Source organism: Lacerta agilis, chromosome 3 (genome assembly GCF_009819535.1).
Source record: "Lacerta agilis isolate rLacAgi1 chromosome 3, rLacAgi1.pri, whole genome shotgun sequence".
Lineage (NCBI taxonomy): Eukaryota > Metazoa > Chordata > Lepidosauria > Squamata > Lacertidae > Lacerta > Lacerta agilis.
The window spans coordinates 4874008-4889303 of NC_046314.1; the positions used below are offsets into that span (position 1 = coordinate 4874008).

Genomic DNA, 15296 nt, shown 5'->3' on the forward strand with positions numbered 1-15296 from the left:
TTAGCTACTTGTGTACGCAGATGGAACATTTGTTGAATGTAATGTGAAGATTTGCAATACTTGCTACTTCCTCATATTAGAGTGAATGTTTGTGTTGCCCTTTAAGTTGAAAAACAACATGCTACACTTGAGGACACTGTTTCAGATGTGGGCAGATGTGGATTCCCCACTGACAGGAATTGGAAGGGGAGTGCAAACTATGGATTTGAAGAGCCCCCTCGCTCTACATGAGGGGGGCTTCAGAGATAAGTTGCTTGTATAAAAATTATTTTTGGCTCTCTGCAACTTGTACAGTTGTTGTATTCCCAAGTAAAACCATTATCACTAGCTCATATTTTGACATTTAACGGGGAATATGATGCTTCGAGATATCTGAAGGCATTCGTTAACATGTGAATACAAGAAACCAGTTTCATTGGTTGATCTCTATGCCCAAAGCAGAGGCACCAACATGCGCCCAAGGTGTGACATCATGAGCGCACAACATCACAATGTTGGGAGAGTTATGACAAGAGGCTGCGAAATGGACCCCAACCCTATTTATTTATTTATTTATTTCGTAACATTTATCGACCACTGGGTTGTTAAAAAAAAAAAAAGCTGAAAGAGGTTAGGTGTCATGGACTGTGACGGGAGGCAGCAGCTGGGAAATCCCCAGAAGGAGAAGGCTCTGAGTCAGGGGACTGGTGGTGGGACGAGTGGCCAGTGGGAGAAGAGGGAGCTGACTGGGAGGAGGAGGAGGTGTTGGAAGCTGAAGAGGTAACAGGGTTTCGTGAGCAGGAAGAAACGGGGGCAGAGAACAGTTCAGACAGGAGAGGAAGGGGGTCAGGAGACAGAGATGACGCAGCCTGCCTCATCCGGGGAGTCTCCCCCTCCTGCTGAGACCAGCTCCCTTCTCCCTGGTCACCCAGAACACGGAGAGAAATGAAGACGGCAAAGTCATGAGATGCAAGGGGGTGCAGAGTAAGTTTTTAATGTTCTTAATCAGATTCCTGATGCAAATTGTAAAGACAAGTGAAATTTATCATTGCTCTTTTCACATGGAAAGACTTAATCTAGTTTGTTACCTGTAGGCTTGCTATACCTGCGGCCCTCAGTTAAAATCTCAGCCTCTTGATCAGAGTGGAGGGAAGCAGCTGGTTTGTACTACTCCTTTTCGACCAGCCATCGCTTAAATCTTTGTTTTTTAAAGTGCCCTTCACTTAGAACCACATGATGACGCAATAAAATGACACAAAAAATACAGATTTCAATGTTAGTAGGTAATTTTTTCTGATCAGAATCAAAGAACTTTCAAAATTAAATTCCTAGGCTGAACTAAAGCACTACAATTAACACAAATCTCGTTAAAATCTTTGGATGGTTTTCCGGAATATCTGTTTGAGCTGCGTCCATGTTTAATAAGGGTGTTTAAAAAATGGTTTGCATTGCACACACAGGGAGCATAAGCAACCCATGAACTTTGCGTCTTATGAACGTGGCAGAGCACAGACTTGGTGGGGCATGGGTGGTGTTGTGAACCCAATAGCAGGCGTAAAATCCAGGTCATCTTCAGACGTTCCAGGAGGTAGCTGGAATGTGAATCTCTGCAGGAGGCTTGTAAAAAAGAGGAAGAGCTCCATTTTGGCAAGAGTCTCACCTAAACATGCTCTCCGACCTGTAAGGAAGCGCAGGCAGGATTGAAACTGGCTTTTCCCTTTTGCAAATCTACCAAAAGAATAACATCAAATTGGGGCTAAGGGGAGGATCTCAGGACAGGGGAGGGTGTGTGTGCTGAGTCCCATTGGTGTAGGGGTGGCACTGCCCTTCTTCTGAAAGGGGAGGGGACCACAAATGGGATGTCGAGGAGGGTGAGTTGGGTGGGTGTGAAAAATGTCCTGATTTTCACCTGAGGAATGTTGGCAAGATGAACTCCCAGCAGGAAGCATTCTACAGGGCTGAAAACCAAGGTTTCCTCATCCTGTATCCATTCTACATCACAGCAAGCAGGTGCCATTATCACAGATCAATGGCACATTCTGGCCAGGCCAAAGCAACAAGGGGAGCACAGAGCAGGTCCACTGAAAGCCAAGGCCTGGGGGAAGTTCTGAGGGTGGTTAGAGGGCCTTGAAGTGTCCCATTTGGCCACTGGCCCAGAAGTTAACCTACTGAAAACGAATAATGTTGCGTATCTTATTGCAGTTCTAAATGACAGTTAGAAGCACTCCAAAGTTTGGGACTGGGTCCTCTGTCCAAGTTTTACTTTATGTTAAGATGCTTAGGATGGCCTGTTCATTAAGCTCACATTGGATATGTATAAATAGACACAAAATAAGTTACCTGCAGAGAAAGGCAGGAATGCTTCTCTCTTTCTGAACTTTCCTTCAGAGTCAAGAAAGTGCTCAGGATAAAATTGGTATGGTTTTTCCCACTGAGATTCATCGTGCAGCACGGAGGTCAGTAGTGGCATGATGTGAGTCCCCTGCAAAGGAAAAGCAAGAGTTATTTAAAAAGTGGATATGGCCCCTCAAGCAAATCGTTATGATATAGTCCTCAATGTCTTTTTTTTTTAAAGCAAGAAACAATCTGGAATACAATCCAGAGATTATATACCACTAGTTGACCCGGCCACGCGTTGCTGTGGCTCATTTTGTGAAATGGAAAAGGAAGATGTAAAAGAGAAAGCGCATGCCTCCCCACAGCTTATCCTGTTGAACTCCCGCCTGCCTCCTCTCCGTATTTCCATTTTCGCTCGCCTTCCCACAGCTTCTCCCGTTGAACCTCCGCCTGCCTCCTGTTTGTCTTTCCCATTTTTGCCTGCCTCCCCACAGCTTCTCCCGTTGAACTTCCGCCTGCCTTCTCTCCGTATTTCGTTTTTGCCTTCCTCCCCACAGCTTCTCCCGTTGAACTCTTGCCTGGCACCTCTCTGCCCCCCCGCTTTCACCTTCCTCCCCACAGCTTCTCCCGTTGAACTCCCGCCTGCCTCCTGTTTGTCTTTTCCCCGTTTTTGCCTTCCTCCCCACAGCTTCTCCTGTTGAACTCTTGCCTGGCACCTCTCTGTCTCCCTCCCCCCCACTTTCACCCGTTGAACTTTTACTATCTCCTCCCCCCCCCTCTGGAAACCTGATACATGGTACAGTCTGCTCTGGCATTGAGCCTGGGGTCAGAAGGGACAATAACGATGCAAGGAGGGGTGGTGGGGAACTGGTAGGGTCATTATACATTTGTGTGCGGCGCTTTTTCCTCTTCTGATAACTGGAGTTTTGTTTGTAAAGCGATACAGCAGTGCAGAAAGGATTGTGTGTGGAGACAGGATAGGGAGTGAAGCATAGTTGCAGAGCTTTCTCATCCTACATTCCCCGCCCCCCCCCCCCGCAGCCACAAGGAATGGTATGGCCCGGGCCTAAAAACCTTTTCCTGCCTGGAGCTGAAACTATTAAGAGCATTTCTGGCTGGGGAAGGAGAGTTTAGGCTTTCCTATTAACAGTTTTTTTGGTGGTAAGGCACTTGGCAGGGGCTGGGGCTAGGGATATTAATGGGGGTTGTTCCTTCTGTCTTAAAATGGCTGACTGAGGTGAAGGAGGATTTTGGATCGGCGCACAGTCTGTGACGCTGCCCTGCGACGAGCCTTTCTATTGGTTGTTGTTCAAAGTCTTCAGTTCTGTTGCTGGTGACACGAAATGCCTGCGCCATTTTTTTTGCCTTTATTCTATATTTTAGGCATGACAGGTGTGGTTTTTTTGAATTTTTATTATGCTAGATCCTTCCCCCATGGTCATGTTACGCTTTGTCCTAAATTTGATGTGATTTGGTCCAGTGGTTACAGAGCCAGGTGCTGTCGGACGCGCACGCAATGGGAACATTTTTATATATATAGATTAGCTCCTTAAACAGTCATCATTGGGCTGAGAGAATTGTTGACTGAGCCCCTTGCCCAGCTTTTCTGGGACGACTCAATAAAGACCTGTATGGAGAAAGGAAGGCAGAAGCAAGTAGGCCCAGACTAGGGAACTGGGGCCCCCAGGTGGGAGAAAGGCCCCAAAATTTAAAGGGAGGTCAGTGGGGCCTGCTCCTAGGGTTAGCCTAAAGTGTAATGTCCTAATTAATGAATAAATTTATTGCAGTCAGCTGAGCAAAGAATGCAGTTTAATCAAAGTGATTACCTTTGGAATGAAGTAGCCTTTGAGGGTAACATCCACAGTGGTTGCATGGGGTATATTTGTTGGGACAATGTCAGCAAATCTCTGGATCTCATGGATCACAGCATCTACATATGGCATTTTCGTTCGGTGCTCAATCCTTGGTTGAGAAGATCCAACAACCTTCGCAATTTCTTCTTGGACCTTATCTGGAGGCAGCAGAGGGTTTTGGTTGTTGTTGTTAAAATAAACTCATTGGTGGTTTTCTTGTCCCCCCAAATGCTAAACTCAAAAGCATATGTTTGCCATCAACTCATATCTTCTGATTTCCTGGAGTAACTGACAGCTAATTATGCAATGGCACTGCCTGATCTATGAGCACAATCTCACAACATAATGCAAAGTTGTGGAAGATGCTAGAATTTTAGTGGAAACTGACAATTTGTTGATAGTTATGCAGGAAGCGAAAGTCAGAAACATGTGTGCTCGGTTACACCCAACATTGGGGGGGGGGCTGACATGCGTGATGTCACACAGTGAAACAAGGCCCACCCGGTTGTGGAATATTGAGGGGGGCCGCACATGACAGTGAAAATTGTGGGGCTCACATCCCCGCCCCCCCATAGAGTTATGTATAACTGGAATCAAGATATGATAGAGTAATGTGAGCCAACCCAATGAAAACCACTCACTCTGAATTTCAGGATATTTCATCATTAGTAAGAGTCCCCAGCGCAGTGTGGTAGATGTGGTCTCCATGCCAGCTGCAAATAAGTTACCCACAACGGCTTTTAGGTTTTCATTGTGGAAATATCCATTCGGCTTGTCCTTCTCCTGGGGTGTAAAAAGAAAGAACTGGCTATAATAAGGTGAATGAGCAAATATCCAAGGAGCTAGCCAAGGGCTGGGAGGGCACTCACTGGAATGGAAAGAGTCAAAACATAATACACACCAAGCACACCAAAATATTTTTTATCCATGAAAGCACGTCACAGGCAGAAGAAAGGAGTGTGCTACAAAAGAAATGGGGGGGGCGGGGGGCGGCGGATGGGACATGATGTCTTGGACTAGTCATCGAATCATGGAATCATAGAGTTGGAAGGGAACCTGAAGATCATCTATTCCAAGCTTCTGCAATGTAGGACTGCAGCTGTCCCTTACAGGGATCGAATCTGCAACCTTGGCATACACAGCAATGCATTCCAACCAGCTGAGCTACTGTATCTCAAAGGTTGCTTTTTCCACTGGAAAACAGCCCTGCAAGCAGTCAGGTCACAGACTCTGGATATTAGCCAAAGCTATATAGAGCAAAAATAAAATAAAATGTGCAGAGTATATTAGACACCAGCTGACATGGAAATGTATTTTTAAAATGTGAAAATTTCAACTTTTGAAAATACCCAAATTTATTCTTGTCTTGCTTAAAAGACTCCATTACCTCTTGCTGTCTCAGAAGAAATGAATCAATGAAGCTCCTTTGGTCGTTTTCATCCAGATCTCTGAGGTGTTTTATGAAGGTGGCATTTATGAAGGCATGTACCTCATCTCTGTTGTGAAGAATAGTCTGGCGAGCTCCCAAAAGCGAACCAAGAGCGGGAAACATGTTATACAGCTGTAACGATAAAATACGAGAAAGAGAAAAACTAACAGGTAATTCTCAGGTGGTACTCCAAATATGTTTGCTCATCTTCCATAGAGGAATAAACAATGACAGAGAACAAGAATGTATTCAGGTTGGAGCAACGTTGAGTAAATCTCCCTTAGAGGCCAAGGCTGCAATATCGTTGGCTGGAGGGCCATTTTCTTACGTGCTGTTGTAGTTATCACACCCCCTTGAACTTGTGGATTAGCAGTTTGCTCAGATGTGGGCAAGCCCCTAGACAGAGGTCAACTAGTAGTGTGCCGGGGCGGCAAAATGCCCCCCTGACACTATCCCCCCACAGATCCAGGCCCCCTACTTGCCCCCACCATTGTTGCAGCCGGGCCTGCCACTGCCACTGCTTTGGGCCCTTCTTTATTTCTTTTCCATTTGACAAGCTTAGATTACCATGACAGAGGGGCTTCCAAAAAGCCGGATATTTTCATTGACCAACTTCAGAAGTTTTCTAAATGTGGAATCTTCGTATTCAAATCGCTTGTTTAGTAGGATGGACACTATGATATTGGCAACAGCGGCATTCATAATTGTGGTGGTTTCAAATGGCTGTCCTATACATAAATATTAAACCATGTTCAGATAAAATACCAAGTATAATTGCTCTTCACTGCCTTCAGTTCCCAGTGTCAGCCTACTTATGTATAGCGTACATTTATCTTAGAAACTGATCCTACGTTCTGGTGGACTTGGAGATATCTGAGTTAAGAAATGCTAAAAAGAGTCACGGGCGCTATTGCAGTATATATCTAACCAGAGGTCTATATACCTAACCAGTGGCAGCAGTGGGCGCCACCAGGCCTGTAAGGTGAAAAGGCTCCCCTTCGGCACTGTACACTCAGCTCCCAGGCAGGCCTTGCACACAGCAAGCACAATAAAGGCCAGTGCGGTGCCTGCCTGCCCAGCCTCCTGCTTGTCTGTCCATTCCCAACATCCAGGGCTGGTGAACTGGCTGAACCACCTCAGCTCCTGGCAACCAGCACCCCTGGCCAGCCCCAGAGGGACCGTTCACCTGGGGAGCTTGTAGCCAGGGTTGCTGCAACAAACAGCTGTGCAAGCCTCTGGGAGGCAGAGATGGGAGAGGGCATCCGTGGAGGGAGGGAAGGAAAGAGGGGCAGAGGCCAGAGTTGCCCATGGCACCCTGACCACCATTCAAGGCACCCCAGGGTGCCATGGCACACGGGTTGAAAAACACTGCCCTGAACACTGCAGATGGGTTACTTCTTCACAGGGAATCATGGTTAGCCTACTATAGTTCTGAGAATTAATAATATGTATATAAGACAATATTCTGGGCATCTAATGTAGTGCTGTTTTGCCCTGGAGGACCAGAAGGAAACACTAACCCACCTTGGTAAGATTCAAATCTCTTAATCAGGACACTGCATTCTTCCACAATTCTGTCCTCTATGGACCTCTTTCCCATGCCATAGTCCCGTAATGTGCTTAGTGCAAACCGCCTCATCACTTTCCAGTTTTCACCATGTGAAAAAAGAACACCTGAAGAGAAGAGATCCAGTTTCAAGTTACCATGGGCACGATAATATGTTTTGGCTTATCTCACCCTTCTTCTGTGCAACTGAGGATGCCTCTCAGCTGGTCCCTCATCCGGTCTCTGATGAGACACACGCTCTCCAGAACTCCAGCAATATCCCTATGGGTTGTGCCCTCGGAACACAATTGCACAAGGGGTTCTCCAGTTTACGGCCCTTCAGATGTAATGGTACATTATTTTGTGACCAGATTCTCCTATTTCCTCAACGCTACTCTTTTGCTGGCAGTGACAAAGACATTTGACATTATCCATCAAATGGCTGCAGCTACACTGGTCGATTGAAAAATTGGCAGGCTGTCCTCAAAGCTATAATTTAAACTAATAATCAGTTATATGAAACTTTTGGCACAGATTCTATATTGCTATGATAACTAAATTTCACAAACAGCACAAGCTATTATGCAGAAGGAAAGGCCTCACCAAAGCCCCTTGAAAACTCCTCAAAAATCGGGATGATGGGTCTCTCTGCAAATGCGTCCGCCTGATTCACCAGGGCCTCCTTGACTGTCTCGTACCCTGTCAGCACCACCATTTTCTGGAATCCCATTTGGATGTGGAAGATGGGGCCATATTCTTTTGACAACTGGAGTTCAATGACCAAAAGAGAGAAACATCAAATAAATCCCCCCTATGCTAAGCAAAGAGTAACTAAACATACATGATCTCTCACGGATCTGAAATAAAAACTGATTTCATTATTTATGGTTTCATGGTATATTTGTGACTGAATTATCAACTTTAAATGTCTAAGCACATGGGTGCCTTTAGGAAAAGGAGTAACATTAAATTGTCAAGAAGAAAGTGCAGTAGGATGGCAATTGCGTGGCCAGGCGGAGTCCCCCGAATCATGGGCAGCCCCTGAGGGAAATAACGACTCATGACAACGTTCTATGGGATTAAATTGGCCACAACTTCATTAATATTCAGATGTAGGGAGACCTTGGCTCAGGCATTGGGCATTTATCCTTCCCAGCCCCCCAGCCGGGGTTCTTGGTAATATCAGGGTTATCCAGCATGAGTGGGGAGTGGGCTAACTCTGGAGAACATATGTTCAAGCAGATAGCCCACCCCCATGTTCGCCGCTGTTGGAGGGGGTGGGCAATGACGACCTCTGGGCGTGTGGGCCAATGCCCCCCCCGAAACCCTTTAACAGGAACCCTGTCATTGCTGCCACAATGGGGGCAGGGCTCACTGCCCCCCCCATTTTGTATATGACTAAAGGATTCCGCCGAAGGCCTGCAACCGCTAAAGTTGTGACGAATTGCTACGGGAAAGGCGAAACCTGCCAATGCAGGGAAAGTCCTTTCCGGCCCTTCAACAGCGGCCTTGACATAGCAGCGTCTGCATGCCTGTGTGGCTGTGGAAAAAAGGTGGTTAACCTGCAAAGTAAAGGTCAGTTGAGGGAGTGGTGGGTGGGAAGCTCTGAATCCAACTTCCCAGGTATGACTCAACTCCTATTGTGTGTACTGACTAATCCCTCCTTCTACCTGGCTAATCCCCCTGGCAACACCTCCCCAGCCGGGATTGGGCGGCTGCTTGAGTGGGGGGAGACCACAGGTATCCAACCTGGGAAGGTGGTGCCAGACCCAACTGCCAGGAGCTGCACCGTGATCACAGGAGGCTACTCGCGACCACGCAAAATGCGCACCCCTTTTGACGTGGGGAACGTTCATTGCTGCAGGTCTTTTATTTTATTTAGAAGAAGAAGAGAAGAGTTTGGATTTGATATCCCGCTTTTCACTACCCGAAGGAGTCTGAAAGCAGCTAACATTCTCCTTTCCCTTCCTCCCTTAGAGGAAACTGTGAGCAAATAAAGTTGAAAACTGATGTGAATTTTCATTCCTTAACAAATTGAAAGTTAGAATCATAGAATTGTAGGGTTGGAAGGGCCCAAAAGGATCATCTAGTCCAACCCCATGAAATGCAGGAATCTTTTTGCCCAACGTGGGATCGAATCCACAACCCTGTGATTAAAATTATCATACTCAACCAACTGAGCTATCAGTTCTGGCTGCTCATAATTAGGCTCCTCTGTTTCACCCGTGGAGTGCTACTGCTTTCCAATATTGCCTTTAGCTAAAATTACCTTGGAGACGTAATCTAGATTTAATCTAATGCAAATTTTTACACCTGCCGAAAGAATCTTGGGAAATGTGGGTGTTGTGAAGAGATGAACATTCTCAATAAGAACATAATTTCAGACATGGGCACACTTAAAAGCACATATTCAGTAATATAAATGCTTTGTTTTGTTTCACGAAAGATGATTGTGAAAACTTGAGTGGACTCTAAGAGGATGTATTTAGAAGTGCTGGCTTTCTGTTAAGTCCAGTCCCAGACGACTCTGGGGTTGCGGCGCTCATCTTGCTTTACTGGCTGAGGGAGCCGACGTTTGTCCGCAGACAGTTTTTCCGGGTCATGTGGCCAGCATGACTAAGCCTCTTCCGGTGAACCAGAGCAGCGCACGGAAACTCCGTTTACCTTCCTGCTGGAGCAGTACCTATTTATCTACTTGCACTTTGATGTGCTTTTGAACTGCTAGGTGGGCAGGAGCAGGGGCCGAGCAACGGGAGCTCACCCTGTCACGGGGATTCGAACTGCAGTCCTTCTGATCGGCAAGCCCAGAGTGGTTGTGGCATTCCTATTTCCATCTTCCAGTGACCCAGTCCCTCCACTGCACAGATCAGCTATCAGCCTAAACCATTAAGCGGGTTCTCCTTCATGGAGAGCACGTGTTGCGGTGGGGGCCAGCAAGTCACCCCTCTGTTGCTGGGCGGGATTGTATAGATGGCCACTGCTGTGATTGGGCTCTGGGTGTCGTTGGGGTGATTTCTATGTTGCAATTGTTGATGGACAACCCAGTGACTATATATTGCTTGGCTTGCAGCGTGATATACCTCTTTGCTGTGTGCATCGGATCACCCGCCCCCTCCCTATTATTAGGCCTCTGCGTATGACGTTGCTATGCCTGTCATGGGGTCATCTGCTTTTGAGGCAGGGTCCTGGTAGGAATTTTTCCATTTGGCTGATTGGCTGGTGCCATCTGGTTTTCGCCTACTGCATAGCAATTAGTCACAACTTGTAAGGTTGGCGGTTAGGCATTGGTTATTAATTGGTTGGTGGAGGGGCAGAGTTAGCTGTGGGTGCCCCTCCTTTGCTGCGAAGGGACACGTTGGCTGTGGTTGCCCCTTCAATGCTGCTGCTGTGCGGGGAATTCCGTTAAAGGAATCCAGGGGCTCGCCATGCTTGTCCGTTTCCCCCGGTCGGGGGCCAGGGCCCATGCAAGAGCCCCTGGGAGCATTAGGGGAGAACGGGAGCACATTCTCTCCCCAAAGTGTTTTCCCCTTTACTCACTCCACAGGCGGGTGGATGTCAGGTCTGTCCCCAGCAGGACAGATAGCCTGAACCAATGCCTAAGCAACCACTCACATATTTTGTATTTTAATAAAGTTGTGGCCAAAATTATGCCAAAAACCTTAAACTTAAATTTCTGTGTGAAGTGTGTTTCATTTGAGGGGTGGTTTTGGGACCCCGACATGCAACAGCAATCACACACAAAAAGGAAGAAAAAAGGAATAAGCAATACTTGACAGAGTTTTGTCATATTTGCATATATGCATATATGAGATGGAACACTGACATCCACCTGGCCTAAAAACAACCACAGAATCTTTGCCTTGCTGCAAAAAGAACAGAAAACGTTACCTTTAACATTGTTCTGTAAGGTCTCTTCAGATCCATCATGTGGAGATTTCCAACAAGTGGTAAAGGTGTAGGACCTGGTGGGAGATTTTTGGAGCTCCTATTCCAGAAACCGCCCCATTTCAAAATGAATATAATCGTAAGGATGAGCAGGAGCAATGTTGGAATCTGTTCAGTCCAATCCATTTCTTTTCAGCGAGCAAATTTCTGAAGCGATTACTGTGAAAGTCACAACATAGTTTGATCAAGGACAATGTCGGCCGGCTGAAATGAGCAGCAAATTTATCATACTAGGAACTGTCTCTAGTGAATCATTTCATTCAATGGAATGCCTTCCACTTTCCCCCAGACTTTACTGCAATCTACGCTTGATGATTTAGCTTTCCCTTTGTACTTACTTGGGTGGAGGTGTTTTCTTCCTGAAATGAAAACAACGTTCAGCAGGTTTAACCTCTTTTGAATTCTTGGGAGGTCCAATGTTCAGATTTAGAACAGAATAACAGAACTGGAGAATTGGAAGGGACCCAGAGAACTGTTATGAAACCCTCTTGCGTAATTACTGTACTAGTGAGAGATTTTTGAGAACCTTCTGAACTCCTTCTTTACAAATATTTTGTTATTCGTCATTTGTGTGTAGCTAGTTTAGTTAATTAATTAATTAATAAACATACTGGTGCCAGCAACATAGGGAGATGTTCTTAGGAAAATACTGCACAAATATTTTGGTATGTGTGTGTATGTGTGTTTGTGTGTGCAATTTTCTGCACTATGCAGCATGGCCCTCTTCTGTCAGTCATCTCTTGAGCTATTGCTCTATAGACAAACGTGTGTTATACACTTCCTCTTGGCTTGTGCAACATTGTGGTTTAGCTGATGATGAAATCTTTTATTTACAGTTGCTCTTGATCCATAAATTCCCCGGCAGATTACAGCCATTTTAAGCACATGCTGTTCTGCATCTGGTGGCAGGAGGCTCAGGTGTTGACCGGCAGTTACCACAGTATCAGAGCAGTTACTGGCTTATTTTGTGTCTTAGGACTTATCTGTGTGAGATAACCAGCCTCGTATAACCAGTATGCTAATGCACGAATGGGTTAAAACCATAGAGTAAGCTGTCCTGCCAGGTTTAGTTAGGTCACTTCCTCTCACCTTGGAAGATAATCAAGCCTGTTGTTGTGCCTCAGTCCGCCTGAGATGCTCAGTATGTAAAAGAAGTCGGAGCTGGTTGCTCACAGGCCATTCTTGAGTTCCTGTACCAATAATTTAGAAACGTTCACCACTTTGAAATTTAGCCAGGTTTTACTGCCTGTGTCTTTTCTGACTGATGTATGGAAAAGCACATGAACCTGACCTTTGTAAGTAAACCAGTTTTTAACTTACCAAACTTGTGGTCTTTTCTTATGTAGAGAGAAGAATTCACAGGGATATATTTTAAAGGTGTAACGGCCTATATTTCCACATTTTACTTTGCTGCATATTTTGTGATTTTAAAGTGTCTGCTGGAGTTCTCTCATCAAAGAGTGCTTGCCCGAAACTCAGAACTTGGTGCCCAGGAATTCCAGTGGGCCCAGGGTGGGATATATTTGTTAAGTGTCCAGTGAGGAATACTTTAGTAGAGATTTCAGCATTTTAAATGGTTTTTAAAAAACCCAACAACTTGACTTTAAAAACAGAGAAAGATTGCCCTTCCCCATGGTTTCACTCAGCCATGAGACTCCTTGTTCTATTTTTGTTTTTTGTTCTTTTGTTATTCTGAGGTTTTCCCCCACGGTGTAGAGTTTTGCATTGTTCCTGACATAATTTTAGATACTTTTGGGAGTTTCCCCCCTTTACAATGGCTATCCACAATCTCATTGCTCTTCACCCTACACAGAGAGTAACTTTATCCAGTGGAAGAGAAGATTGGATGTCATTCTTAGAATAAGAGGGTCATTTCTTGCATCAAACGAGAGAAACCTAGAAATGATGCAGCCTTAATAAGCAGATGGGAACAGCAGGATTATGTAACAGTGTCTATTACTATGGATATTCTTTCAGGTAAAGGTAAAGGGACCCCTTTCCATTAGGTCCAGTCACGTCCAACTCTGGGGTTGCAGCGCTCATCTTGCGTTACTGGCCAAGGGAGACGGCGTACAGCTCCTGGGTCATGTGGCCAGCATGACAAAGCCGCTTCTGGTGAACCAGAGCAGCGCATGGAAATGCCGTTTACCTTCCCGCCGAAGCGGTACCTATTTATCTACTTGCACTTTGACGTGCTTTTGAACTGCTAGGTGGGCAGGAGGAGGGACTGAGCAACGGGAGCTCACCCTGTCGCGGGGATTCGAACCGCTGACCTTCTGATCAGTAAGCCCTAGGCTCTGTGGTTTAACCCACAGCGCTACCCGCGTCAGACTTCCAGCTAATTCACACTAACAATTGTGACACAGCCGTTCAGATGATTGGCAGTTTACAGAAAGCCATTGGAGTTACAAGCAAGCATGCGCTTTGAGCTTGAATGAGGGAACTATTCAAATTAAACCTTGAGTCCAAGAAGAACTGTATCAGTCATAACAAAATCGAAAATTCTTTCTAGTAGCACCTTAGAGACCAACTGAGTTTGTTCCTGGTATGAGCTTTCGTGTGCATGCACACTTCTTCAGATACATGCATCAGGTATCTGAAGAAGTGTGCATGCACACGAAAGCTCATACCAGGAACAAACTCAGTTGGTCTCTAAGGTGCTACTAGAAAGAATTTTCGATTTTGTTTTGACTATGGCAGACCAACACGGCTACCCACCTGTAACTGTATCAGTCATGTGACACAGCTGCTAGTTCTTGTTGAGAAGCTGGAACAAGCAAATTTTAAATTACATGATGAACTGTTTGCTACCCCCCATAATCAATCACATGACATGACATGACATGACATGGCACACACACACCATTTGAATGGGAATGCCCATTACCTGGGGGGAGGGGCAGCCCCTTGATATATTTTATTGGCAGGGCCAAAGGGACCTTGGCCCCTACGAGTTTGCTTCTATGTTTCCTGGTATCAACATCAAACTGACTGGTCGGTAGTTACCTAGGTAGCTACCCACTTTTAAAGATGGAAACAACATTACCCCTTCTCCAGTCTGCAGGGACCTAACCTGTTCTCCAGGAATTCTCAGAGATTATAGACGGAGACTCTGAGACATCTGCAAGCTCCTTTAGTACCCCCTTGAGTGCAGCTCAGCATGTCCCAGAGATTTGATTTAAAGTAGCTAGGTGTTCCCTTACCACCTCTTTACCTATCTTGGACTGCAGCTCCCTCCTTGCACTGTTTATTCTGTTATCACCAGGTCTGGCACTGCTTTCATTTTGGGTGAAGACACAGGCAAACTAGGTGTTGAGCAGTTTTACCTTCTGTTACCCTAGCATTTTTCCATTTTCTCCATGCAGAGGACCTCTTATTTGCTTGTTCTTTTTAATCCAAACACCTCTCTTGAAGCCTGAGTTGATTCTGAGTTTTGGTCTGCCTGACCTTCTCCATGCAACTGTTTGCTACTCATGTATATTCCTCCTTTGTGATTTCCCCCTTTTTCATTCCCCCTTTTTTCATTTCTAATACACGTCCTTCTTAAATCTCAGCTCATCTGTGAACTCCTCACTAGTTTACTTAGATGCCTCCCACTTTTTTCCCCCCTGCTGGAATTGTCTGCATTTGGACCTTCAACATTTCACCTTTAAGAAAGGTGGGCTCCCTTCTTATTGAGTATTTCTGGCCATGGGAGCTCACCCAGTAATCCCTTAAGCTTTTTGAAATCAGCCTTCTTAAAGTCAGTAACTGAATGATTGTATGAGTCCAAACAAAATAAATAAATAAAAATAAAAATCCTTCCAGTAGCACCTTAGAGACCAACTAAGTTTGTTCTTGGTATGAGCTTTCATGTATCTGAAGAAGTGTGCATGCACACGAAAGCTCATACCAAGAACAGACTTAGTTGGTCTCTAAGGTGCTACTGGAAGGATTTTTTTATTTTTTATTTTGTTTTGACTATGGCAGACCAACACGGCTACCTACCTGTAACTGATTGTTTGAGTGTACAACTTAGCTACTTGCGTACACATATTTGTTGAATGTAACATGTGAAGATTGCTACTTCCTCATATTAGAGTGAATGTTTGTGTCTGCCCTTTAAGGTGAAGAACAACGTGCTACACTGTTTCAGATGTGGGCAGACATGGATTCCCCACTGACAGGAATTGGTAGGGGAGTTCCAGATACAGGTGGGTAGCCGTGT

The 15296-nt window shown here is 45.5% G+C and overlaps 1 protein-coding gene across 1 annotated transcript; it reads right to left on the reverse strand.

The window, feature by feature from the left end:
• Positions 1-947: 947 nt before the first annotated feature.
• Positions 948-11525, reverse strand: LOC117043217 (cytochrome P450 2K6-like). The gene is made up of 10 exons (XM_033142680.1): positions 11428-11525; positions 11033-11248; positions 7748-7910; positions 7123-7272; positions 6166-6326; positions 5557-5730; positions 4811-4952; positions 4143-4327; positions 2320-2461; positions 948-1657 (listed from the first exon to the last, which is right to left on the reverse strand). The coding sequence occupies exons 2-10, from the start codon at positions 11213-11215 to the stop codon at positions 1470-1472; spliced, it is 1488 nt and encodes a 495-aa protein (XP_032998571.1). The 5' UTR covers positions 11216-11248; positions 11428-11525; the 3' UTR covers positions 948-1469.
• Between the last annotated feature and the right edge of the window lie 3771 nt (positions 11526-15296).

Excerpts from the sequence above, each read along its gene's own strand:
- LOC117043217 (XM_033142680.1), bottom strand. The coding sequence starts at position 11,215 with ATGGATTGGACTGAACAGATTCCAACATTGCTCCTGCTCATCCTTACG. Across the intron at positions 6,327-7,122 it reads GAGATTTGAATCTTACCAAG|GACAGCCATTTGAAACCACC; the intron begins GTGGGTTAGTGT and ends ATTTATGTATAG. Across the intron at positions 2,462-4,142 it reads AAGGCTACTTCATTCCAAAG|GGGACTCACATCATGCCACT; the intron begins GTAATCACTTTG and ends TTTCCTTTGCAG.